We start from the raw sequence: 26,428 nt of genomic DNA on the forward strand, positions 1-26,428 counted from the left end.
AAATAAGTCTAACTTCTTTACCATAGAAGGAAAAAAGGTGAAGAATAAAAAGAAATTCAAGAGGACCAAGTTGTTTCTGTTAATTTTAGGCAGAGCTGAACATAAACATACATAAAGAGGTTCTATATATTCCTCTTTTCTTAAAGATTACTTGGAATAACTATTATAATTTCTGTTAATAATTCAGCTGAATGTGTCTACCAATGTGCTTACCAACTAAGGGTATTCTTCCTCCAGTTTTACCCACATCTTTTTTGTGAAGTGCCTGAGTTATTCAAAAGGCATGAATTGTATTCAGTATATGTGCAGTCTTTCTACAAGTGTATCAGTCTTTACTTCATTTGCTGTTCTTTGGATTTTCTTATAAAGACATCCTGTTTAATTTTCTATATAAAGACATCCTGTTGAAAAGGATACATGAGTGTGTGTGTGTGTGTGTGTGTGTGTATTTATATGTACATATGATACAATGGAGTAGAACACTTTATTAATGCTAATGTCGATGATCAAGACTTAGCACTGCCCTTTTCAGGCTTCTATTGCACATTATATATATGAGAAGACACAGTTTCTCCTATGTAATATCTGTTTTTGTAAATAATTGAGCTAAGTTATTATGTGATTCCATTGTACTTATCCTGCATTTAATTATATTTGGTTTTAACAGCACAAGAGTTTATACAAGTCAAGCAGTGTCAATGAAATGCATATCATGAGATACATAGAGACACCAATAATCTCTTTAATGTGGAGAGATGTTTCAGCCCCTCATTTATTACGTATCTCATTCAAGGAAGGTCTTATTGAAAGGCTTCTCTGAAACAACAGTCACAATTGATAATCCCATTGGCTTCCTTCAGGAGGGGAAAACCATGAAGTGCTGCGCATTTGAGAGTTTCAGGTTTATAGGGAGATTGTGACTGAGAGATTTCACAAACAGGTGTTTTCAGGAGAAGTGTCTTCTGACTTTCTTGCAGCATTTGACACTGCCAACTGCACATATCTTTGTCTTTTTGAAACCATTATGCTCCAGAGTTTCCTTGCATCTCTGTGCCTAATTCTCTGTGTCCTTTCCTAGTCCTCTGTCTCCTCCCTCCTCATAAACAGATATTCTCCAGGATTTCTCTTAATTTCTTCCTATATAACTTACTTTAGGGTTACGTTTATTTTTATATTTCCAACTATAACCCGTAAGTACAGACTTCCCTAACCATAGCAATTTTCAGATCCCAGGCCCACATTGCCAGCTGCACTTTGGAAACATTCAGTTAATATACTAGAACTCAATCTTCCAAAATAAAACCCTTCTCCTCAAGTAAACACATTGCCACCTACAACCCTTCTGAGCTTTCTATTCTTATTGACACCACCGTCATCTGAGATGCCAACCTTTGAGCATATCCCCATCTCCTCCCCTATTGATCCCCCCTCTTCCGTGTCACTGAAGCCCCTTAGGTCTGATTCCATGACTTCTCATCTGGATGATTAAACTTTTTTCCTATTTGGTCTTCTCCTCACAGTCTCCTCTCATTTAATGCATCCTACACAATCTCAGTGGAAAAGTTCTTCCTATAGCCCAGCCCACCCAAGATATGACATTCATTCTGATCTCCCAGCCTCCAGACTTGCCGCCTCTAATTCATTCTCCAAACTGCTCTCAGAGTAATTAGGCTACAATGCAAATTATAGTGTGTTTCTGATTCACTTAAAATGTTTTCCGTGGCCCTCCTTTTCCCTCAGAATAAAACCCAAACTGCTTAGCCTGGCATCACTGCCCTCTCCATGACCTTCACTCAAACCATTCCAAGATTATGGGTGATGAACTCAAATGAGTCAATGTACCCAAAGAATATGTATTTAAATACTTTCCTCCTACTATATGTTCAATAATAATAGGTTCTGACATGAATTTTTGAAAGCAGAGTCCATACTTGTCTCAGCATTCCTGGGCAGCTAGTACAATGTCCCTGGAATGAGAGATCAGGTTACTTCCCCCACTCAGAAACTACCTTTCATCCTTCTCAAGAATGTAAAATGAAGTTCAACTTCAAGAACTGTAGGATCTGATCCAAATCTACCTTTTCAGCCTTCCTGTACATTATTTCCTCCTTCAAAATTGAACTTCAATTCAGTGGCCCCTCTGGCAGTCTCTGAGCACATGGTGCATTTCCATGAACATAAATCTTTCAGGACCGTCTCCTCGAATGTCTACTCTCCCCATTCTCCATCAGTCAAAACACCAATTTGTCAAAGTCTACAAACTTTGAGACCTTCTGTGAGATTTTCTGTGGTTCTCTGAACTAAATTTTATCTTTATTTCTTTATTTTTTTTATTTCAATGACTTTTGGGGTACAAGCAGTATTTGACCACATAGATGGATTAATTTTACAGCGGTGAATTCTGATATTTTAATGCATCCATCACCCGAGTAGTGCATGTTGTACCCAAAATGTAGTTTTCCAGTCCCACAGCTCCGCGACCCTCTCCCTCTCTGATATGAATTTAATCTATCTTATGAGCTAATAAAGTGTTTCCAGTCTCTTTAGCCACTTAATTAGTTGTTTTGTTATGTTATTACATCCCTCAATAGACTGTAAGCTCATTGAGAGAAAGAAAGAAAGAACACAGGCATAGATAATCAGACATCCTATGTTTGAATCCTGCTGAGCGACCTTGGGCAAACCTCCCAGCCCTTCTAGCCTTCCTATTTGCCAAATAGGAATCTTTCTTATGTGGGCTTATAATTTACCAGGGCACATTAAACAAAGGTACTAATGTACTCTAACAACTTACTCAACTTTATGTTGTATTTAATACCTAACAAATTACCTCACTTAATAAATATTTGATGAATGAAGGAAGAGACGAAAAAACATAGCCCTGAGGCATTATTCTAGCTTTGGATGAGAAATAGAGATATAAATTATTATTTAGACATACAGTATTATACCAGACAAGTTCATTTTTTGAGCAGCCCTTTAAGCTTTATAAACTGTGGATTTAATTTAAGTTGCTTAGTTACAACATCCTGGAATGGTCAATGTAGACATTTTTCCCCTTTGAGTCTCACTATTTAGTTTGTTGGCTCCATTCCAGACTCATAATTGCATGTCTCCTCCTTAACAGAGGATCTCCAAAATAGCAGCACCAGGATAAGGCTTTTTGGTGTGGTGGTGGTTTTGTTTTTACAATTTGTTTTGTTTGCTTAAAACTTACCCAGTTAGCAGCTAAAATTTTAGAATCCCACATACTGCTTTCTATACTGCTTTCTCCTTGGTATGGTTTTTGCTTCCTGGTTTTTAGCTCCTCACTTAATTCCAGAGTTTAGGGAGACTTTTTGTTTCCAGATATCTACAACATTCAAAAATGTCTTTTCATTTAAAGAGTTATGAGCATAATCTTCACTTAGAGAGCTTGAGCATGTTTGTTTTCAGTAGTAAGTGTATTTTCTTACTTGCTGAGAATTTAGTAACTTTTCTAAATATTTGCAAAGTATGATACAGAAAGAAAGAAGAAAGTTAGCTGGAATTTTGCTCTTACTTAAACAGAGAGTGTCCAAACTGTCAAACCCCAAGTTCAGTGATCTGTTTAACTTTTTCTCTCTCACTCCTGAGCCTGTGTCTCTTCCATTGTTGCATGCAGTGTATAATTGGAAATAAAATAAATTAGATAGAAATAGTGTTTTTTGTCTCTTCTTGTGGAAAATTCCTTTGATAAACCAGACAGTAGTGCCTGATGATTCAATAACAGATAGCAAGGATGTTAGTTCTAAGAATACCATGTAAAAACCAATCTTGTCCATGTGCTGAGTTATTAAGAGTCATATTTCTAATGTTGTTGGGCAGTCTACCAAAAGAAAACTTAGCATTTCTTATTAATTCATAGAGTATTATGGAAAGAGGAACAAAGTCTATAAAAGAAGCCAATAAGTACATATATAATGACATATAGAAAAAAAAATCAGCAACAGAATTCTGGCCAACTTCTAAACTCATTAGCGTGACAGTGACATTCTCATTAAAAATAGCATAATCAGAAGCACTCTGAGGAACTGTGCCTTCTGATGTTTTACTGCAACAAAATCCTCCATTAAAAGCAACTGTGTACTCCCTTTTATCATATCTATAAAATAAATAACCTTTGAGTAAATGGAAATATTTTCAGAAAAACTTTTGTACAAATATACAAAGGTGTCATCCTAGTTTTTATAAATCTTTAGACTGGATGACCTTGGGGATAGTCATTTCTTCCATATCTGGTTTCCATACTGGCAAATATGGTGGAAACAACACTGTAGCATACAGAAGAGGCTTATGCTGGAAATAATTCTCATTAATTGGTTGCTTATGTCTGCTGTAATGTGAGAGCCTATTTTAGAGTTTGACTTAGTTTGTGCCGTTTCATTGTTTTCCTTCCCATTGTAGGCAATTGGCGTCCGATTGAATGAGCTGTGCCATGGGGAAAGTGAGAGCCCAGCCAACCTTCTGGGTCTCATTTACGATGAGGAGACCAAGAGGAGACTTAGAAAGGAGGATGAGGAGGAAGACTTTTTAGATGACAGTAAGGAGACTCCCTTTACTACAAGAACCCCTGCTTGTAAGAACCTCTGCTTTAGGAGCACTTAATACTTCTCTTTTCTCCTTCATATTCTTACCACCTCCCCATGTCTTCCCACTGCGCCTTATCCCCTTTTCCCTGTGCATGGTGTAAAGCATGTGCATAAAGCCACACAGAGACAAGGCAAGAACCAGAAAGAGAAGACAGACAGGGGCAAGGAGGTGCAGGCAAGATGGAACATTTATTATTTTTCATCTTTGACTCTTGCTATTATACAAATATTGGTATTTGACTTCTCTGAGAAAACATCTCTGAAAGACTACAGTTGCAGAAAATTTACTGTCCTAGAAGAGAGTTTTTCAGGTTTTGTGTTTCTTTTGTGTTTTTTTGTGTGTTTTTGTTGTTGTTGTTGTTGCTCCAGGAAACAAAATCAGACGAAATAAAATTGAATATGATTTTCCAAATCAGTAAAATACTGAAAATTTTAAACAGAGTATATTATAGTATTTAACATGATACACTGAAATATTAAAATATTCAGAGGTTGCTAGAACTATGAATGTCTGCTGTACTGTACCTATTTATTAAATTTGGAACTGAATCTCATCATAGAAAAGTAGAGACAAAAGGATTCCTATTATATCCTTCTTCAACATCATTTTGTGTATACATGTGTTCTATACCATACAAGCTTTTGTGTATATGTACCACTGCCTTTTATGGAATACAAAATTCCAGTTATAGTTAAGGAATTAGTATCTTTATATGGTGAACGTATTGAGATCTCTTCCTTCTGACCTTCCCCTGTGGTTTGAAATTCAAGTTCCCTGACTACATGTTAAGAGTTGTCCTTCATTAGGTGATTCAGACCTACTGCATCATTGCAGTCATGAAATGTAAAAGAATGGATGGAGTGTAACATTAGGCAGGACTGAATAATAATCAAAGAAAACTCTTATGATCTTCCCTTCCACGTTCCTTCCAAAGTGGTTTTTTTTTTGCATTTTTTAAATCATGTTGCCCCTTCTAAGACCTTATCAAATCAGAGCAAATCTTCTTGACGTAGCCATTGACAAAACACCAAATTGTTATGTCAGTCTTTCAGCCTAATAATGAAGGTTGGCCCCAAAAATATCTACAATAGCCTAAACTATCTTAGAATGAGGTTTATCCAGCAATCACAGAACCTAGGGAAGGCCCACCATAAGACCCATCTAGCCAGAGGGCATTCTAAACCACCCTGGAACTTCCAGGGGGGCCTTCAGAACAGAGAGAAGCTGAAGCAACATTAAATGCATGCATCCTTATAGGCCAAAACAACTTGAATCCCCATTAGACTGCATAAGTGTCGTTTACCAGTATGTTATGCCTAGAATATTAGCTTTTTGTTGAGACTAGGTAGAACTCAATCCTTGTTTATTAAAACAGGATATTTAATATGATAGCCATGAAAGAGCCTAGACTAAGACTAAGCTCATTGTCTACAGGACTGGTAAGAAAAGCCTGGATGATAACCTTAGGAGTGAAAAGACAGACCCAAAAGTCTATACTGAATGTCTAGTGTTCAATCATTTTTTAAAAAGTGTTGCATATCCAGACAATATTTAGTCAAATAGCCCCTATAAGACATATATAAGATTGATATGTCTGATTTTTACTTCCACTTTCAAGTCAATACACAGTTCATCTTGCATTTAAAGGCTAATTATGGTGCAAGCAACTTTCGGGCTGGAAATTCTACAGAAGCTTGTCTTTTCCATTCTTGATGAGAGGCAAAGTCCCCAGCAACAAATTAACTCGGGAGAGAAAATGGTTTTCCTGAGAAAACAATAGCTTAAATTCTACAGAAAGACATAATTTCCACCTATTTTCAAATGAAATCATGAAGTTTGTATTCAATTCAATTAAGAAAGCTTAACATCCAGGAAACATTTTAGAGATATTTTTAGGACTGTTCATATGTAATGGTATTGTGATTGCTTGATGACTTGATTCATTTAAAATAGACAACCATTTCCTTTGTTTTATAAGAGAAGGAATTCTACATGGCTCTGATTTTTTCTGAACACTTAATCAATATATTTCTGCATCATCCTGTGCCATCAGTTGTGATGACACATATCTGAGAACTAATTCTGAGAATTTAAAAAATCACTATGGTGTTACTGTGGCCATTATCTATCTTTAGAGCAAAAACTATTAGTTGGCTTCTAGTGGATACAATGCTTTACTAATTCAAAGGTCAATATTCTTCAGAGCAAAAGAGAATATTTGTACATTTCTAGTATAGCTATGCCTTAATTTGACAGGCTAGCTTGCACAAACTGTATGATATGTGTGATCCAGTAAGTATGTCTTGTCTATGTTGCAGAAACACATTTGAACTAGAGCTGAAACAACTTCACTGCCCTCAGAACAGCAAGACAGACATCCCTCATAAAATGAGCTGGCAGAATTTTTGTAGCTCCAAATCTAGTTCACTGCCATATGCATAGTCTAAATCTGATTGAAGAGCAGCATAGAAATCTTGCGAGATTACCTCCCATTTCTGTTTTCATTAAAAGCTATTCTAGTTTAGTTGGAGCTGCATTTTGTTACTCTACGATGCTTTAAGGAAAATAATTTAGTTCTACTTGTTCGATATTTTAATACTGAAGCACTCTGTAGAATTTGCAAAATGGAGGAAGAGAGATGCTTATGGTAGTGCATAAATCATGCTAAAGGGAATAGGTAAATTGAACTTACATAGATATAGATGAAGTCCTCATATGTAATTGAATGTTGGACATATATAGGTAACATTCTCATATTCAATTTGATTTTACACATGTGTAGCTATGTCCATCAAACTATGCATTTCTGTATTTTTTGTTGATTTGTCTCCTTATGAAAGAACACTTTCATTTCACAGGTACTGTGAACCCCTCTAAATGCGGTTGCCCCTTTGCCTTGAAGATGGCAGCATGTCAGCTTCTTCTGGAGATTACCACCTTCCTGCGAGAGACCTTTTCTTGCCTGCCCAGACCTCGCACTGAGCCTATGGTGGTAAGTTAAAGCATGCATGTTAATAATCAGGTTACTTGGTGAGGCGAGGCGTGTGTCTGGGTTTCCAAGATTCACAGTTTTCTTAAATGTTCCATGGCTAATGTATCACATAATTTTAAAAATTCAACCAAGGGATTTTGAAACATAAAAAGAAATGCTCTTTTCCTCATTACAAATAATAATAACTCCAAAGTTGATCTAGAAATCAGTGAAGGTTGTCCTACTGGATATAGTGTTTCATTGATCATTATCAATTATGCTGGGAATATCTAGGAGCTTTTAGCTTCCTTTACTCTGAAAATATGAGGAGTTTTATGGCTAATATTTTCCAGAACTCACCAATAAATTTTTTATACCAACTGCTCATAAATCTGTATAAAAATTTGCTTCTTTTTTTTTTTTTTTTTTTTTTTTTTTTTTTTTTTTTTTTGAGACGGAGTCTTGCTCTGTAGCCCGGGCTGGAGTGCAGTGGCCGAATCTCAGCTCACTGCAAGCTCCGCCTCCCGGGTTTACGCCATTCTCCTGCCTCAGCCTCCGGAGTAGCTGGGACTACAGGCGCCCGCCACCTCGCCCGGCTAGTTTTTTGTATTTTTAGTAGAGACGGGGTTTCACTGTGTTAGCCAGGATGGTCTCGATCTCCTGACCTCGTGATCCGCCCGTCTCGGCCTCCCAAAGTGCTGGGATTACAGGCTTGAGCCACCGCGCCCGGCCGCAAAAATTTGCTTCTTAATGAGTGTTCTCATTTAAATTATGGTTGAAAGTACTCCAGTATTTAGTGTCTAAACATCCCCAAACGTACATTGTTATTTCTGTAGCATTTCCTATAGATTATGGATAGACAGAAATAAGACCATGCGTGTGTGTGTGCATGCATGTGTGTGCATGCATATACACTCATGTGTGGTGTGTACCATGAGGGCCTGATTTGTTTAACCAATGATATAAATAGAAATACTACGCAAGAACCAGGCGCGTTCACAGAGTGTGTGGCATGGGGCACACCTTGGAGCCAATTTTCCTTCACTCCTAGTTCCCTCAGGGGCACCAAGTTTCCAGTGGTTCGGTCATCACAGGCATCATCCAGCTGGAGCTGAGGAACTGGACTAACTCATTTTTTTCCTTTCTCGGTTCACATAAGACTTATGGCACTCTCCCAGAGCAATCATAACGTAAACAATCTATGTGTTACCATTTAAGCAAATTTTACAATCCACAATCCACCTCCTCTCCTCCTTTTTTTTGAGACAGAGTCTTGCTCTGTCGCCCAGGCATGAGAGCAGTGGTGCGATCTCGGTTCACTGTAAGCTCCGCCTCCCGGGTTCGCGCCATTCTCCTGCCTCAGCCTCCCGAGTAGCTGGGACTACAGGTGCCCGCCACCTCGCCCGGCTAAGTTTTTGTAATTTCAGTAGAGACGGGGTTTCATCGTTGGAGCCAGGATGGTCTCGATCTTCTGACCTCGTGATTCGCCTGCCTTGGACTCCCAAAGTGCTGGGATTACAGGCGTGAGCCACCGCGCCCGGCCTCCCATCTTTGTAGCTAGAAACATGGTATCTCTCTCATCTTCCTTTCATAGCCACAGCTTCTGCTGACTGCAGCCTGAAAAGGCTCTCCACTTTTAAGGATTTGTGATTGGGCCCATTTAGCTAGCTCAGAATAATCTCCCAATCTTAAAGTCCTTAGCCTTAATCACATCTACAAAATCCTTGTTGCCATGTGAGGCAACGTATTCACAGGTGCCAGGGATTAGGGCATCTTTGGGGAGCTATTATTCTGTCGAACACAGTTCCGAGCCTGATTTCTGAGCTCCTACTCTCAGTCTTAAAGTTTATCACTTGTTTGCCTTCTTAGTTTCTATCTTGGGATTCTGAGCTTCTTTAGAGATTTAAAAAAATTCCTTATTTATCCTTCAGTACCTAACACATCCATGCTTGATGCGTGATTTTTAAATAAAAGATAAAGGCCAAAGATACAGCCAAAACTGTGGACAAAGAGTTAGAAGGTAAGGAAGATAGTTGTGGATTTGGATCAAGGCCTATGCTTTTGGAAGGTAAAGCATGTGAGGAAAAGGGGAAAAATACTATGAATTAGGAAATATTTTATTTATTTTTAAAGTCTAGAATAGCTTTGCATGGTCACAATCTAAAATTAGCAGCAGATAAAGGAATCTGGCTGTTTAAGCGCAGTTGCGTATAATTCAAAATGGAGGGAGGCTTGCCGCCAGAGCAATGCAGTGCGGGGGAGATGCCAGCACTCACGTGCTCCTCACTGGCATTTTAGGACTTGGAGAGCTGCAGACTTCGTTTGGATCCCGAGTTGGATCGGCACAGATATGAGAGGAAGATCAGTTTTGCTGGGGTCCTGGACGAGAACGAAGACTCAAAAGATTCTCTCCACAGCAGCAGCCACACTCTCAAATCAGATGCAGGAGTCGAGGAGAAGAAAGGTATGGAAACACAAAGACTCCTTCATGTTTCAGGGTTTCTCATAGGATATTTGCACTGGGGTCTAAACTACAAAATTGTGTCCCCAAATTGTTAACTCCCTACAGTACTGACTGTGTAGTCTTTATGATGGAAAATCATGCTTGTTAAAAGTTGGTCTCGGCAGTCAGAGAAGCCTGGCTTCCAATTCCAGCTCAGAAACTCTCCTTATTCCATTAAAGCTGTAAGATGAACCCTTATTTTATTTACCAATAAGAAAAGAAAAATACTCCCAATTGAACTTTTACATAATACTCTCTTATCACTTAGCTTGTCTTTTATTGTTTTTTTGTTTGTTTTTGAGACACAGTCTCACTCTGTCTCCCAGGCTGGAGTGCAGTGGCACAATCTCGGCTCACTGCAACTTCCGCCTCCTAGGTTCAAGTTATTCACCTGCCTCAGCCTCCCCAGTAGCTGGGATTACAGGTGCCCACCGCCACGTCCGGCTAATTTTTGTATTTTTTTAAATTTTCCTAATATGCTTTTGTTAAAATGTAAAACATAATAAAAAGAGAAAAAATAATATTATATTTCTCAATTATCTTAACATCAATGGCATCCATTCGTACCAAATTCTTGGGGACCATTACTTAATGTAAAACTAATTTGGTAAACAGAATCTCGTTTTAAAAACTACACCTCTGCTAAACACTTGTAGGGCTAATCTCATCAATTAATAAAGCACTAGGCTTATTTAATCATTTTTATGAAACTATGAAGAGAGAAAGAACAGCTACAGTCTTTCTGCATTGCTAAATGCACATTAGAACAAGTTCCATAACCATGCAATAGATCAGATATTAACCAGATGTGAAGGTTTTATATTTGATTTTTTAAATGGGAGACTACCTTATAAGTCTTCTAGTAATATAGTCAGCCTACAGGTTGCTTGTAATTTTTTCAGTAGATAAGAATGACCTAGAAAAGTTATTTATGGAACCATGTTATTTAAGAAAAAAGTGTTACAGCGTTTACAGAATTTCTTTTGGCCTGGCTAAGAATGTTTTCTAGACAGTGGTATTTTAAAAATAGTTCAGTATTTTCCATCTGTACATATCATTTCCATTATAATTAACTTAAATTCACCCACTTGCATGCACATACACACCTTGGCCTAATTTGGTCATGCATGTTTTTGTCCCTCTGTCCGTAAGTCTTTTTTTAATACTTTAAGTTCCGGGATACACTTGCAGAACGTGCAGATTTGTTTCATAGGTATACACGTGCCATGGTGGTTTTCTGCGCCCATCAACCTGTCATCTACATTAGGTGTTTCTCCTAATGCTCTCCCCCCCAAGCCTCCCACCCCGTGGCAGGGCCTGGTGAGTGATGTTCCCCTCCCTATGTTCATGTTTCTCATTGCTCAACTCCCACTTATGAGTGAGAACTTGCAGTGTTTGGTTTTCTGTTCCTGTATTAGTTTGCTGAGAATGACGGTTTCCAGCTTCGTCCATGGCCCTGCAAAGAACACGATCTCATCCTTTTTATGGCTGCATAGTGTTCCATGGTGTATATGTGCCACATTTTCCTAATTTTTGTATTGTTGGTAGAGACAAGGTTTCACCATGTTGGCCAGGCTGGTCTCAAACTCCTGACCTCAGGTGATCCAACTGCCTCGGCCTCCCAAAGTGTTGGAATTACAGGTATGAGCCACCACGCCCAGCTGCTTGTCTTTTATTCTTATTGAAAAAGGACTTTCAGACCTAATTAGATGTTTATTATTATTATTATTATTATTACTATATATAATTCTCATGCAATCCTCTCTCTATATATATATATAAAAACTGGTTAAAGTTTTTGTAAACCATCGTCAACTCAGAGTTTAAATCTCTTAATTACTTTTCAACTCACAGTTATCTAATGTCTATGTTTCTATATATGATAACGTCCTCTGTGCCATCACAATGTTAGTGATGCATCGTTTCTTAGACGGATTCACAAAAGAAGTAAAGCTTTTTGTGCTAATTACTTAAGCCAACTTGCACCCATATGAAGTTAGCCCACCTTTAGTCCCTCTTAAGGAATGTTGCTAAACACATCTGACTTACCACCTCACACACCCACCTACCCCTCACTATCACTTTGTTCCTTAGGGTTAAAAGATCCTGTCTTTCTGTTTATCTTTTTGCTGGTGTTTTACATTTTTCACACAGACAAGCAATAACAAAGGTGTCACAACTGCTACCTGGTGCAAGTGATCATAAGATGTCATCTCTTGCATGTCAAATACTGATTTCCAGATATGTTAAAATGTGAACAACTTAAAATGGGTGAAATATAGTAACTCACTATGTGGCCTTGTCCAAGTTATTTACCTTCTAAGACACAGTTCTCTTTTCTGTAAAACTGGGTTAACACCTACTGCATTGTGATGTTGAAAACTTTTAATAAGACGATGCAAGTGAAGTGTAAACTTAATACCTGGTGAATTGTAGGTACACAATAAATAGCTGTTGTTGGGTTTTTAAATATACATCGTGAGCATCTAGATTAGAACCCACATAGAAAATCCTAACTATGAACTAAAGATTGCAAAGTTTTAAGTTGCCCTCTAGGGCCTCCTTTAAACTGCCAACTTCACTATTTGATTTTGCCATTTTAAAAATTCCATTGCCCTTCCATGTTTTTCCAGTGAATTTCAATTAAAAGAACATCTGCCCATTTGCTAGAAGAGTCAAAGGTTATTTTATGCGTTGAAGTGTTTTCTAGCATCCTACAGACAATGAGTCAATAAATTTTGGATAACAACGAATGAATGATTCTTAGAAGGAATAGCCCTGTGTAGAGAAAACAAAAAATATTTTAAAGGGAATAGATATACATTGGGAAAAGTTTGAATAGTTCAAGATCAAAATGTCACAACATTCTTAAAATACAGATAATCATATATCATATTCTATTGAATTTATGGCCCAAAGAGGCCATGTTGCAGGAAGGATAAGTCAAATCTTGAGCGATTTTTGAGGATGAAGAAGTATCAAATCAATATTTTTTCAAATATTACTTACTTCAGGCAATTATACTGCATGTGATGAGAAGCTTCTCTCTTTTAAACATATCCCAAAGAGATTTTAATTTAGAAGGCAATCTTTTGTCATTCAAAGTTATTATGCTAATTATATTTAAGATAGTAGATAATTACTAATACTACACGATTAAACTTCAGCAGAGTAAATTTTACACCATTTTATAAAATAAAATATCTGATAAATTTTAAGAACACTTTAATTTGATGATTATTATTTATGTAAATTGGCTTAATATTTCAACACTCAAATGCTCAATATTTTTTCTACTCACAGAATGGTTATGTTAATATATGAAAGTTGTTTAATAAAGAATGGAAAACTGGAGCTATTATATATATATCTCCATAAAATGTCCTTAATCAGTTGACAAAAATCTTCCCAAAGATTCCTAAATATTCCTTAATCCATTTGACAAGCTGTCAGCTACTGAAGCCTATGTGAAAATGAAGACAATAGAGCCACTGCTAATTACAGTTTTTAAAATTTTATACCATTTGGTTTTATAAAACCTGAAAATGCCAGTTCTTGAAATAAACACCCTGAGGACAATTCAGATTCTACCAGGAAAAATTCAAGTGAAATAATTATTTAGAATAGTAGGAGATGGGTCGGAAATGTAATGCAAAGGGCAAACAGGGTCTGGTAGATGTGGTTAGAAATTTAATTCTGTTTTAAGTGCATCAGAGTTGTTGGTAGGTTTTACCAGAAATGTGATATAAAGTGTGTATTTATGATTTATGCATTTAAAAGATGACTCAATCTATGGAGTAGAGGGAAAGGTGAAGCAGTTAGGTAGTTACATTAGTCCAGGGAAAAGGGGATGGAGCTGTCAAAATCCTATGATATTTTGAAATATACAGCCAACAGAACTTGCTAATTGATACAATGTAAGGTGAAAGAAAAGGCCAAAGATGTTTTATCCAATTTAGATGGATTTGTTTCACTTTTATACTAGTTCTTGTTGTCATGGAGATAAAGGCTACAATTCAATGCTGCACAATCTCAACTGATGTTTTTCATGTACAATACCAAATATAAATTCTAACTGCTGTGCCCCCTTGTAAATAACCAATGCCACAATTCTGAACTGTAATTTTTCAGTGCTATAGGATATCTCCAACTATCCATTTTGGTGGAACAAGCTCTCAAGATTAAATTTCTTTCTGATTACATTAATTTGGGTTTATTTTGCTGCATCTGTAGGCCAAAAAGTGTCATAAAATTGGGCAAAGAATATTAGTGTGTACCTCTGTAAAAATCTAAGAATTATCTGTTTAATATTTTCTGTACTTCTGAATCTACTTAGACATGAAATTGCACTTGTAGTCATTAAAAAATTTTAATTATATTCTGTTTCAAATGTATTTCAGATAGGTGATAAAGTCTCAACTAAACATAAAAATAATATTGAAAAATATAGTGTGTGCTTTGTGCCATAATTAAAATGCAGCATTATGGTTCATAATCTTTGTGGGATTTGTCTAACTGTGCCACAAGAAATTCCATCCAGATGTGAAATTCTACTCAGATGTGTTTAGGGAGCTCCATGGGGCCTTTACCAGCTGCATGGTGATAATTTTTTTATTTCTCCATCACAACAGTAAATCAGAACTTTCACATTGTTCAGGAGAAAGTCTTCTGACCTCCTTTAAATGGTGTTAAAAGTATACATTTAGCTAACGTTTTAGTTATACAAGTTCTATCACAGTCACATATTAACTCTCTCGTGAATGAGAAACCTGAAACTAACATGCAAACTTTCTGATTGGTACTTTTAAAATATTAGTAACTGTGCCTTAAACAATTAGTAAGAAATCTTGTTCATGTCTTAAGATGCTAAGCTTATAAAACTGGCTCCTTCCTGATAATGGACTTTAAGCCCTAAAACTTACTTTATCCCACCCTTATAAAATCAATGTTTGACAACACCAAATCTTCAAAAGAAAAGGAAGGTGTGTATATGACTATGGGAAATAAGGATACTGTTGATTTAAATAAAGATAGGCTCCAAGTTTAAATGCATTTCTTTTACTCTTTTATTTTCCTCACTAATTACTATTTCTTCCAGAAGACTAAAGATGAATAATGCATATTCTTCTTGGTATGCATAGACTGTTATAAGATTGGCTCAGGGGTTTGCACCATTTGGAATCACATTTCACCCAGCCTTTTGACTGACAGGAGGATAGTATGAAATCATTAGGTACATTGAAAAGAGAGCCATTTCACACTCATGCTCACCCGAGTGAAAACAGATTGTTTAGTGCCTTTTCTGAGGAGCAGAGTGGAAGCCACTGCTGACTATTGCAGAAAGAAGCACCTTTGGTTCTTATTTCTGAATGAGGTATTCCAAAATGAAGGGGTTTACGTGACAGCTTACAGAAGTCTGTAAGTCCCATTTTGAAAGGGAAGCAAAAGCAAATGGTTTGTGGTTCTCTTGAATCAAGGAATCCTGTGATACAAGTGTACTAATAGTCCTAGTTGATGCTGCCCCAAAGGCACACTCATGCTTGTGAAACCTGGGCCAGAAAGAGAGCAGGTCGTTCCCAGTTCCGATGAGCTTTGTGTCCAAGAAAGAAGCTGCACCAGCCCTTCCTGGTGGGTCCTGCAGGACTGGGGGCTTGGGAGAAGCTCCTTGTTCAGAGTGCTCATCCAGGCCAGCAGAGGCGGCTGATCAGGGACAAGTTGGGGAGAGATGGATATAACACTGGCTGGGGAACACTAAGGGGGAAAAAGCCCTATTTTATTCTTTTAATACAGTTCCCAGCAGGAAGATCAGGATAGGAGGTTCTCGTCTGCTCCAGATTAAAGGAACCCGCAGTTTCCAGGTGAAGAAGGGGGGTTCCTTGTCCAGCATTCGCCGGGTCGGCAGCTTAAAGAGCAGCAAGTTATCACGGCAGGACTCAGAGTCTGAGGCTGAGGAGCTGCAGCTGTCCCAGAGCAGGGACACTGTCACTGACCTAGGTAACATAGAGGAGTGGGGTGTGCAGGGACGTGGGGGGTAGGAAGACAGGGCCCAAGTCCTGAAACAAGCTGAAGTCCATTTTCTTACACATAAATAGATGGAGGGCAGAGCCATAGGGTAGACAAGCTATTCAGCCTGAAAACCATACTACCCTTGCTAGAGCAAGGCAGCTGAAGCGTTGATGTGCATACAGGTCACTGGAGAGGCTTGTTAAAATGCAGATTCTGATTCAGCAGATCTGGGGTGGGGATCTGAGATTCTACATGTTTAACAAGCTTTCTCGTGGAGCTGATGCTGCTGATTCAAGGACCACACTTTGAGCAGCAAGGGTGTGGAGTATATGTTAGAGAAAGAAAACACTTTAATGACCAGGACAGTCTTTGAAATTCAGATACTTGTGTATTCATTCTTTTGATCAGAACCTTCAATGTCAAATGTAGTAATTCCCTTGGGGAGGACTACCTAAAGATTCTCTATATTTTAAAGTCTCTATTTAACAATATGAACAACCAAAATATCAGAGAGTTAAGATAGTCTAGACCTGACAATGAGTGATCTTCAACAAGTCATTTAGCTTCTCAGGGATTTGTTTTCTCTGACTACACAGTGAGAATAATTCTTGCCTACAATGCAAGGATGCTGTAAAGATAAATTAGAAGATGACCATACAATGTGTCAAACACCTGAGAATGAACTTAATATACAGTCAAAGCCTGAGAGTTATAGATTGTCATTGTAGGCTCTAAAGAAATTCCAAATACCAAAATACAGCAGTCCAAAATATGGGCCCTAATTAGTATCTTAATAGACAAGCAAAAGATACAGTAGGCATGAAAATAGAACTCACCAGCTGCCTAACATTAAATATTAGGTAAAAGTTGAAGCACATTCACTTTGCCATTCAATCTCTGTATGCAAGGCAAAATAGAAAGCTCTCCTTACTAGGTAAGTAGTTTCAAAAGTCAGCAAGAAGTGTGGATAAATTATCGATCAAGTCTGCTGAAAAAAAAGCCGAGTATATTTCATCAAAGAAGGTTTAAAATAGAAAATGCTTCTGTATCCACCCACCCTCGCCTTTGAAAATAGCTGATTTATGCATTACTTAAGATTCTGCTTATTTCCTAAGGAGACATTTTTTTAAAAGTATGTATGATTTCTTTTGTTATAAGTCTGAAGCTAGAGCATTATTATCAGTTAACTTGGGGCAAAACTATTGCAATTAATTATTTAAATTGATCGATTTATCCTGACCAATTGAGTCAAAATAGCCAGGTTGAAGACATTGTTTTGTCATTAAAAAGATCTATAAAATTTTGTAGATTTGAGGGAAAACTTTGTTATGTAGTGTACCAAGTAGGGAATTTTTGAGAGATATCTCCTTTATACTTTGCCATAGAGAGGAGTTTGGACACAAGGGCTGTCCACAGTTGGACATAATTGCTTCCGAATTCCCTTAGTTTTTCATAGGTACCTGCCCATCTTTGACATAGCTGTGGTAGCAAAACCTGGTGGCTAGAGGAATAGCGCTAGCTGCAGTCACAGAACAATGGAGACAGCAGTCACTGTGAGGCCGGTTAGTTGCTGTCCCTCCTTAAATACACCTGCAAGGTCTGGTCAGTCTGGAATGGGTTTGGGCACACTCAGTCAATAACTGGCTCATCTCAGCAATTCAAGGACTTGACTCTGTTTTTCTTCTCTGCTCCCATCTCTCAAAATGGAAGCCACCATAACAGAGATCATAAATGTCTTTGAAATTGCCAGTTCAGCTGGTGATGAAGGGGACAGCTCCTGTTAATATTCCTCCAAGTCAGTGCTATGCCCTGTAACCCACTGGGCCATGGTAGTCTGCCCTAGGATTCAGAAGCATGGGCAACTGTACCATACCAACATGCTCTCCAGGGAGACCGAACACTGAAACCTTTCTTGGTATTTTTTTTTTTTTTTTTTGAAGAAGGGAGTCCTTGGAGTGCAAGCGAGCCCAGCATCGAGCCAGAGGGATTGAGTAATGCCGGCACGGAGGAGAATTACCACAGAAACATGTCATGGCTTCATGTAAGTAGAAATCTCAGAAAGAGCCCTGAGATCAATTTCTTTAGACCCTGGGAAAGATCTGAGGAGGGAGGACGAGATTATACTAAATCATCAAATCCAATCTAGCCTCGAAGAAAAAGCAGGGGCTTATGTTTTAGCTGAATATCTCAACACTCTCTAGGATTGGTATTCTGCTGAACTGTACTCATCTTAAGCTTAACTCAGACCAAGCTTTTTTTGTTATGGCTGGCTTGTGGGTCACCATAAGTCAGGGAAAATCATGAGGCCAGGTTAGTGGTCAAGATAACCTGAGTGACACAGCGTAGGTATCATCATCAGTTTTATACAGGTTACTGCGAATTCTGAGAAAGGTCATGGTGTTGCTCTTGGGTATGTATTAGACCAAATTTTAAACTGGGGCAAGGTCACTCTAAGATGGTGAATGCCATGTGTCCAAGGGTGAGCCAGAGGGCACAGGCAGGAGGTGATCCCTAGGAAACTGTGGGCATGGGGTGGAGTTCAAGACTCGAGCTGAGCATGAAGAAAGAAGTTAAGGAGAAAGGGGCCGGGCACGGTGGCTCATAATCCCAGCACTTTGGGAGGCTGAGGCGGGCAGATCACAAGGTCAGGAGATCGAGACCATCCTGGCTAACACAGTGAAACCCCATCTCTACTAAAAATACAAAAAATTAGCCAGGCATGGTGGCAAGCGCCTGTAGTCCCAGCTACTTGGGAGGCTGAGGCAGGAGAATGGCATGAACCCGGGAGGCGGAGCTTGCAGTGAGCCGAGATCGTGCCACTGCACTCCAGCCTGGGGGACAGAGCAAGACTCCATCTCAAAAAAAAAAAAAAAAAGTAAGGAGAATGGTAAGGAAATGTAAGCTCGGTTATACAAGTGGCAGGGTATCCCTAGGATCATCACTGGGGTCACCGCTCACCCTAATTTTAATCTGACTTCCTGGGAAAGTCAGATGAGCTCTAGCTGGTGCGTAATGGTCCTTGGGTGTGTGGTGGCTCACCTTCACTATGGAAGCAGTCCCCAGAATTGACTGATTTGAGAATCTCTGAGGCAGCTGTGTTTTAAAGTAAACTTTTTATTGAACTCTAACCTACCCACTGAAAAGCATACAAAACCTATGTATACAGCTCAGTACATTTTTATGAAGTAAATACACCTGTGTAACCACTGCCAGGTTGAGAAAACATTATCAACACCTAAGAAATCCTACACAGGTCTTCTACCAGATGCTACTCTCCCCTGACAGTAACCACCGTTTTACCTTCTAACACCATAGATTCATTTTGTCTATTTTTGAAATACATGTAATTGGCATCATATGCTACTACTATGTTGTGTCTGGTTCCTTTTCCTCATATAAATGTAGGCCCTCCAATTTTGTTGTTCTTCTCCTTCACAATGGCATGGTCTATTCTTGGCTAGATTCACATTCATTTAGAATCACCCTATTTTAAATGATTTTTAAAAAAAACTTCCAAAGCAGCCTTGAGTGTAATACATAGATGAATTTAAATGAATCATATCTTTATGATATTGAATCTTCCAATGTTTAAAATGATCACTCCACTAATGTCTGTTTCTCCATTTATTTAGAGCCTCTTTAAATGTCTTTCAATAATGCCTTTTAGTTTTGTGTGTAGTGTTCCATAAATAAACAGCTCTGGAAGCGTTGTGTAAGAGCAGTGCTGTTTCTTCTTTAAATATTTGGAAGAAATCACTGATCACACCTTTTAAACCTAAAAATTTCTTTGTGGGAGAGTTTTAAGTTACAGATTCAATTTATGTAATACAGCTAAGACCATTTAGATTTTATATTTCTTCTGGGAGCAATTCAGGTAAACTAATATTTTTTGCTGAGATTTTTTTCATTTAATATGAATATTCAAATTTATTAGCAAAAAGATTGTTTAAAATATTCTCTTAAGATTATTTTAAATTCTCTAGGATCTGGAGTGATTTATATTTATTGTTTTTGATATTGGTAGATTGTCTTCTCTTCTTTTTTTAGTAGTGTCTTTCTAAGAGTTTGTCTATTTTGTCTTTTAAAAGAACCAGAACCAGATTTTCATTTTGTCATTTTTAGAATGTTGAATTTTTGTTTTACTAATATTTTCTGGTATCTTTATTACTTTCTTCTACTTTTCTTTGAGTTTAATTTGTTTTTTTTTTCCTTAACTTCTTGACACAGATACTCAGATAATTGATTTGCAACCACTTTACTAACATATGAATTTAAAGCTATAAATATTATCTAGAAACAGTTTTAGCTGCATCATACAAGGCTTGATATATGTTCATTATCATTCAGTTAAAATATTTTAAAATTTCCATTGTGATGTATTCGTAATTGATCACAGATTTTTTTTAAAAAAATTTATTTTTAATTTTTGTGGGTACATAGTAGGTGTGTATATTTGTGGGCTACATGAGGTGTTTGATACAGGCATGTAATGTGAAATAATCACATCAAGAAGAATGGGGTATCCATCTCCTCAAGCATTTATCCTTTTTGTTACAGGCAATCCAATTACATTCTTTTAGTTATTTTGAAATGTACAGTTATTATTGACTATAGTCATCCTATTGTGCTATCAAATAGTAAGTCTTACTCATTCTATTTTTTGTACTCATTAACTTTCCCCACCTCTCCCTCAACCCTCTATTACCCTTGCCTGCCTCTGGTAACCATCCTTTTACTCTCTGTGTCCATGAGTTCGATTGTTTTGATTTTTAGATCCCACAAATAAGTGAGAACATGTGATGTTTGTCTTTCTGTGCCTGGCTTATTTGACTTAACGTAATGATCTCCAGTTCTATCCATGTTGTTGGAAATGACAGGATCTCATTCTTTTTTATGGCTGAGTAGTACTCCATTGTGTATATATACCACATTTTCTTTGTTCATTCATCTGCTGATGGACATTTAGGTTGCTTCCAAATATTAGTTATTGTGAACAGTGCCACAAGAAACATGGGACTGCAGACATTTTGATCAGGTCCATAGCTAATAAGTTCAATATATGAATCTATTTTCTTTACTCTTCTTGGTCCTGCTCCTAAAATGCCTTGTAATTATATTGACTAAACATGGTGTATAAAAAAAATTATAGAGGTGCAGTGGCAGATACATGTCATTATACTTTTGTTAAAATTCATAGAATGTACAAAGCAAAGCATGGACCCTAATGTAAACTGTTGACTTTGGGTGGTAATGCTGTGTCAATATAAGTTCATTCTAATAGATGTACCACTGTAAAGCAAAATGTTGATAGTAGGAGAGGTTGTCATGTATGCGGACAGTGTATATGTGGGAACTCTCTGTACTTTCTGCTCAATTCTGATGTGAAGCCAAAACTGCTCTAAAACATAAAGTTTATTAATTTAAAAAAAGCACCAAAGCTCTAGTTGATGTTTTCTCTTTCCAGAGAGGATTCACCCTGTCCTCTGGCAGACAACAAAGAAGCAGATCACTTCAGTCCAGTCAGAGACTACACTAGCTGGACTTGGACTATTTCTAGCCTGTCCTTCCCCACCCCCTACGCACATCTTTTTATATGAAGATGTCCAAGACTCCCAGTGAGAGTCTGGGGTATGTCACAGGGCCTCTCATTCTTGATGAGTCAGGAACTACAATTTTTGTTTCCCCATCACAATGAAATTGCCAAAGTCTGTACTCTGTTTGTCACCTGGTCTTTGCTTCTCTTCTTAGCTGCTCAATCAGTCAATGCCTAGAAGGGAAAACTGTAACCCAGTGTCAGTCTGACTTATTTGGACCTCATTTCTCTACAGGATCTAGACTATTCAGTTTCTCCCTTCTTTGGTAATTCTAAATTCTAATTTTTACCTCCTAGCCCCCGTGAGATTGCCTAAGGCTCTGCCTAGCTTCTTGGCCACTTGTGCCTAAGATGTAGCAAATGCCTCAAGGAGAAATGTGGTGTGTCTTCACATTGTCCTCACCTCAGCGAATATCCTTTCTCTCCACATCATACCCTTCATCCTGACTGCCTCACTGTCTTATGCATTCAAATATGTATATTTATGTATCATGTCTGTGTGTATACAGGTATGCCTCATTTTATTGTACTTCACTCTACTGTGCTTTGTAGATATCGCATTTTTTACAGACTGTAGGTTTGTGGCAACCCTGCATTGAGCAAGTCTGTTGGTGCTGTTTTTCTAAGAGCATGTGCCCACTTTGTGTCTCTGTGGCACGTTTTGGTAGTTCTCACAATATTTCAGGCTTTTTCATGATTATCAATTTTATGGTGATCTGTGATCAGTGATCCTTGATGATATTATTGTCAGTTTTTGGACACCATGAACTACACCCATATTGATGTTGAACTTAATCAGTAAATGTGTGTTCTCATTGCTCCATGGACCAGCTGCTTCTTGTCTCTCTCCCTCTTCTAGGGTCTTCCTATTCCCTGAGACACAGCAGTATTGAAATTAGGCCGATTGATAACCTTACAACGCCCTCTAAGTGTTCAAGTGAAGGAAGAGTTGTATGTCTCTCACTTTAAATCAAATACTAGAAATTATTAAGCTTAGTGAGGAAGGCATGTTGAAAACCAAGATCCACTCAAAGGTGGGCCTCTTGTACCAAACAGCCAAGTTATGATTTCAAAGGAAAAGTTCTTGAAGGAAATCAAAAGTGCTACTCTGGTGAACACATGAACAATAAGAAAGTGAAACAGTGTAATTGCTGATATGGAGAAAGCTTTAGTGGTCTGGACTAAATTCAGAGAAAAGTTTTAACTCTTTTCAGTTCTGTGAGGGCTGAGAAAGGTGAAGAAGCTGTAGAAGAAAAGTCTGAAGTTAACAGAGGTTGCTTCATGAGGTTGAAAGAAAGAAGCCACCTCCATAACATAAAAGTGCAAGGTGAAGCAGCAAGTACTGATGTAGAAGTTGCAGCAAGTTATGCAGAAGATCTAACCGGGATCATTGATGAAGGTGGCTATACTATAAAATGATATTTAATGTAGAAGAGCCTTTTGTTGGAAAAAAAATGCCATCTGGGACTTTCATAGCTAGAGAGAAGTCAATACCTGGCTGCGAAACTTAACAGGCTGATTCTCTTGTTAGGGGTTAATGCATCTGGCAGCTTGAAGTTTCAGTCAGTGCTCATTTGCCATTCTAAAATTCTAGAGCCCTTAAGAATTATGCTAAATTTACTCTTCCTGAGCTCTATAAATGGAAAAATAAAGCCTGGATGACAGCCCATCTGTTTCACAGCATGGTTTCCTGAGCATGTGAAGTCCACTGTTGAGATCTACTGTTCAGGAAAAAAAAAAAAGATTTCTTTCAAAGGATTACTGCTTATTGACAATGTAGTTGGTCACTCAAGAGCTCTGATGGAAGTGTGCAGGAAGATTAATGTTGTTTTCATGCCTGCTAACGCAGCATCCGTTCTGCAGCCCACAGATCAGGGAGTAATTTTGACTTTCAAGTCTTATGATTTAAGAAGTACATTTTGTGGCCGAGTGCGGTGGTTCACGCTGGTAATCCCAGCACTTGGGGAGGCTGAGACAGGTGGGTCACAAGGTCAGGAGATAAGACCATCCTGGCTAACACGGTGAAACCCTGTCTCTACTAAAAATACAAAAAAAAAAAAAAAAAGAGCCAGGCGTGGTGGCGGGTGCCTGTAGTTCCAGCTACTCCACAGGCTGAGGCAGGAGAATGGCGTGAACCCAGGAGGCGGAGCTTGCACTAAGCTGAGATCGTGCCACTGCACTCCAACCTGGGCAACAGAGTGAGACTCTGTCTCAAAAAAAAAAAAAGTACATTTTTCAGGGGTATAGCTGCCACAGATAGTGATAGGGATTCCTGTGATGGATCTTGGCAAAGTAAATTGAAAGCTTCTGGAAATAACTAACCATTCTGGATGTCATTAAGAACATTTGTGATTCACAAGAGGAGATCAAATATCAACATTAACAGGAGTTTGGAAGTAGTTGATGCCAACCTTAATGGATGACTTTGAGAAATTCAAGACTTCAGTGGAGGAAGTAACTGCAGATAAGGTGGAACTAGCAAGAGAACTAGAATTAGAAGTAGAGCCTGAAGATGTGACTAAATTGCTGTAATCTCATGATAAAATCTGAATGGGTGAGGAAGTACCTCTATGGATGAGCAAAGAAAGTAATTTCTTGAGATGGAATCTACTCCTGGTAAAGATGTTATGAACGTTATTGCAGTGACAACAGAGAATTTAGAATATTACATAAATTAAGTTGATAAGGCAGCAGCAGGGTTGTAGAGGGTTGATTGCAATTTTGAAAGAATTTCTACTGTGAGTAACATGCTATCAAACAGTATCACGTGCTAGAGAAAAACCTTTCATGAAAAGAACAGTCAATTAATGGGCCAAACTTCTTCGCTGTCTAATTTAAGAAATTGCCACAACCACCCCAACCTTCAGCAACCACTTCTCTCTCTCATCAGTCAGCAGCTCTCAATATCAAGACCCTCCACCAGCAAAAAAAAAAAAAAAATTACAACTTGCCAATGGCTCAAGTGATTGTTAGCATATTTTAGCAATAAAGAATTTTTAATTAAGGTATGTACATTGGTTTTTTAGACATGATGCTATTGCACACCTAATAGACTATAGTATAGTGTAGACATGATTTTTATATGCACTGGGAAATAGAAAAAGTTGTATGACTCACTCAAGTGCAACATTTGCTTTATTGTGGTGGTCTGGAACTGAACTTGCAATATCTCCAAGGTATGCCTGTATACATGTGTGTATGTGTGTGTGTGTGTGTGTGTGTATAGTCATCCCTTGATATCCATGGGAATTGGTTCCAGGGCCTCCCATGAATACCAGGATATACAGATGAGCAAGCCCCTGATATAAAATGGTATAGTATTTGCATATAAACTATGTACATCCTCCCACATACTCCAAATCATCTCCAGATTACTTACAATACCTAATACAATGTAAATTCCATATAAGTAGTTATTATACTGTATTGTTAATGATTCCCAAAAATGTCTGTGCATATTTAGTAAAAACACAATTTTGGGGGAGATATTTTGGCATATTTTTGATCTGCAGTTGGTTGAATCCACGGATACAGAAACCATGGATATGGAGAGCTGACTTTGTGTGTGTGGGGTGTGTGTGTGTATAATATATATATTATATAACATATATATGTGTGTGTGGACAGTGTGGACTTCCTGTAGGAAATTGTGTGCAGTGTGGACTTCCTGCAGGAAATATACATGATTAGAGGGGGAATGTATTAATTTTCTAGTACTGCATACAAATTACCACAAACTTAGTGGCTTAAAACAATACACATTTATTATCTTATAGTTTTTATGGGTCAGGAATTCTGGCACAGCTTAGCTAGGTCCTCTGCTTTAGGATCTCTCACGTGCCTGTAATCAACGTATTGGCCTTGCCCACATCGTCTTGTTTTGTGCTCTCTTTGTGTTCAATATGGCACACAGTCCCTCACCGGTTAGTTGTCAAGGTGGGAACTATTATAGATTCATGAAGGATGGAAGCATTCAGAAGATACTGTGCACACTATTACTGACCTTGTGGCTCTGTGTATGCTATTGCCTTTTAAGAAAAGCTCCTTAAGAAGTTCCAAATGCAAGGGCCTTTATTCTTTATCTTAAAATAACCCATATCTTTTAAATCAACTGAATTCCTTTCTGTAATTTTAATGGGAGAATTATAGGAGATGTGAGGATTTGATTTGGATTTAGCTACAAGAGAAGAGCTAGAATGTTCTAAAAGCCAGAGGAAAAAGAGCACTTTGCAGAGAGTGGAAATGAGACTGTACAGTAAGGTTCAAGTTCTAGTTGAATATTATTGGCCAGAGGAGAAGAAGTGGAAATGTTTTTAAGTCCCACATGGGTGGGCTGGCATTAAAGGTGTCCCACAGCTGTCAAAGGCTAGCCAGATCCTCTGGGACAGAATTTCTCACCAGTCTGTGCCTTTCCGTCTGGTTCCTTTCCCAACATAAGAACTGGAAAAAAAATTAGTTTTAAGTTCAGAATCTCCATTTGAGAATATTTGGAAACCATACGCTCCACAATAATTGTTTTAATTTTTTGAAGACCTATTAACCTTTTAATGTTTCAAAGAGATCCTTCTATCAAGTAGGAATGGAGGGAGAACAAAAGGCTAAAGGGATAAAGAACTTTTGTTCTCCTTTGGGAATTATTGGATCATTGCGATTTCAAGACACATCCAGGGAAGCTGACATTCTGACTTCCCAGCTTCCACCCCATAGATATGTTCAGTTTGTCTGTACCCAGGTTGCCTGGCTG

General features: G+C 38.0%; 1 protein-coding gene across 25 annotated transcripts in view; it reads left to right on the forward strand.

Annotated features, from left to right (window-relative positions):
• UNC80 (unc-80 homolog, NALCN channel complex subunit) overlaps positions 1–26,428 on the forward strand; it is a 230,607-nt gene that overhangs the window by 107,887 nt on the left and 96,292 nt on the right. For 11 of the 25 annotated variants that reach the window (XR_012421433.1, XR_012421434.1, XR_012421435.1 and 8 more), the window contains 5 exons: positions 4,426–4,597; positions 7,470–7,603; positions 9,881–10,046; positions 15,876–16,079; positions 18,032–18,132. Coding sequence is in view for 20 of the 25 variants with exons in the window: in XM_005574142.5 (XP_005574199.3) it covers positions 4,426–4,597; positions 7,470–7,603; positions 9,881–10,046; positions 15,876–16,079; positions 18,032–18,132 (777 nt within the window). In the remaining 5 variants the exon portion in view is untranslated. The remainder of the gene's footprint in view (positions 1–4,425; positions 4,598–7,469; positions 7,604–9,880; positions 10,047–15,875; positions 16,080–18,031; positions 18,133–26,428) is intronic. The other 14 variants (XM_005574149.4, XM_005574150.4, XM_074009993.1 and 11 more) reach the window with 3 other exon arrangements.

Source organism: Macaca fascicularis, chromosome 12 (assembly GCF_037993035.2).
Source record: "Macaca fascicularis isolate 582-1 chromosome 12, T2T-MFA8v1.1".
In the NCBI taxonomy this organism is placed as follows: Eukaryota; Metazoa; Chordata; class Mammalia; order Primates; family Cercopithecidae; genus Macaca; species Macaca fascicularis.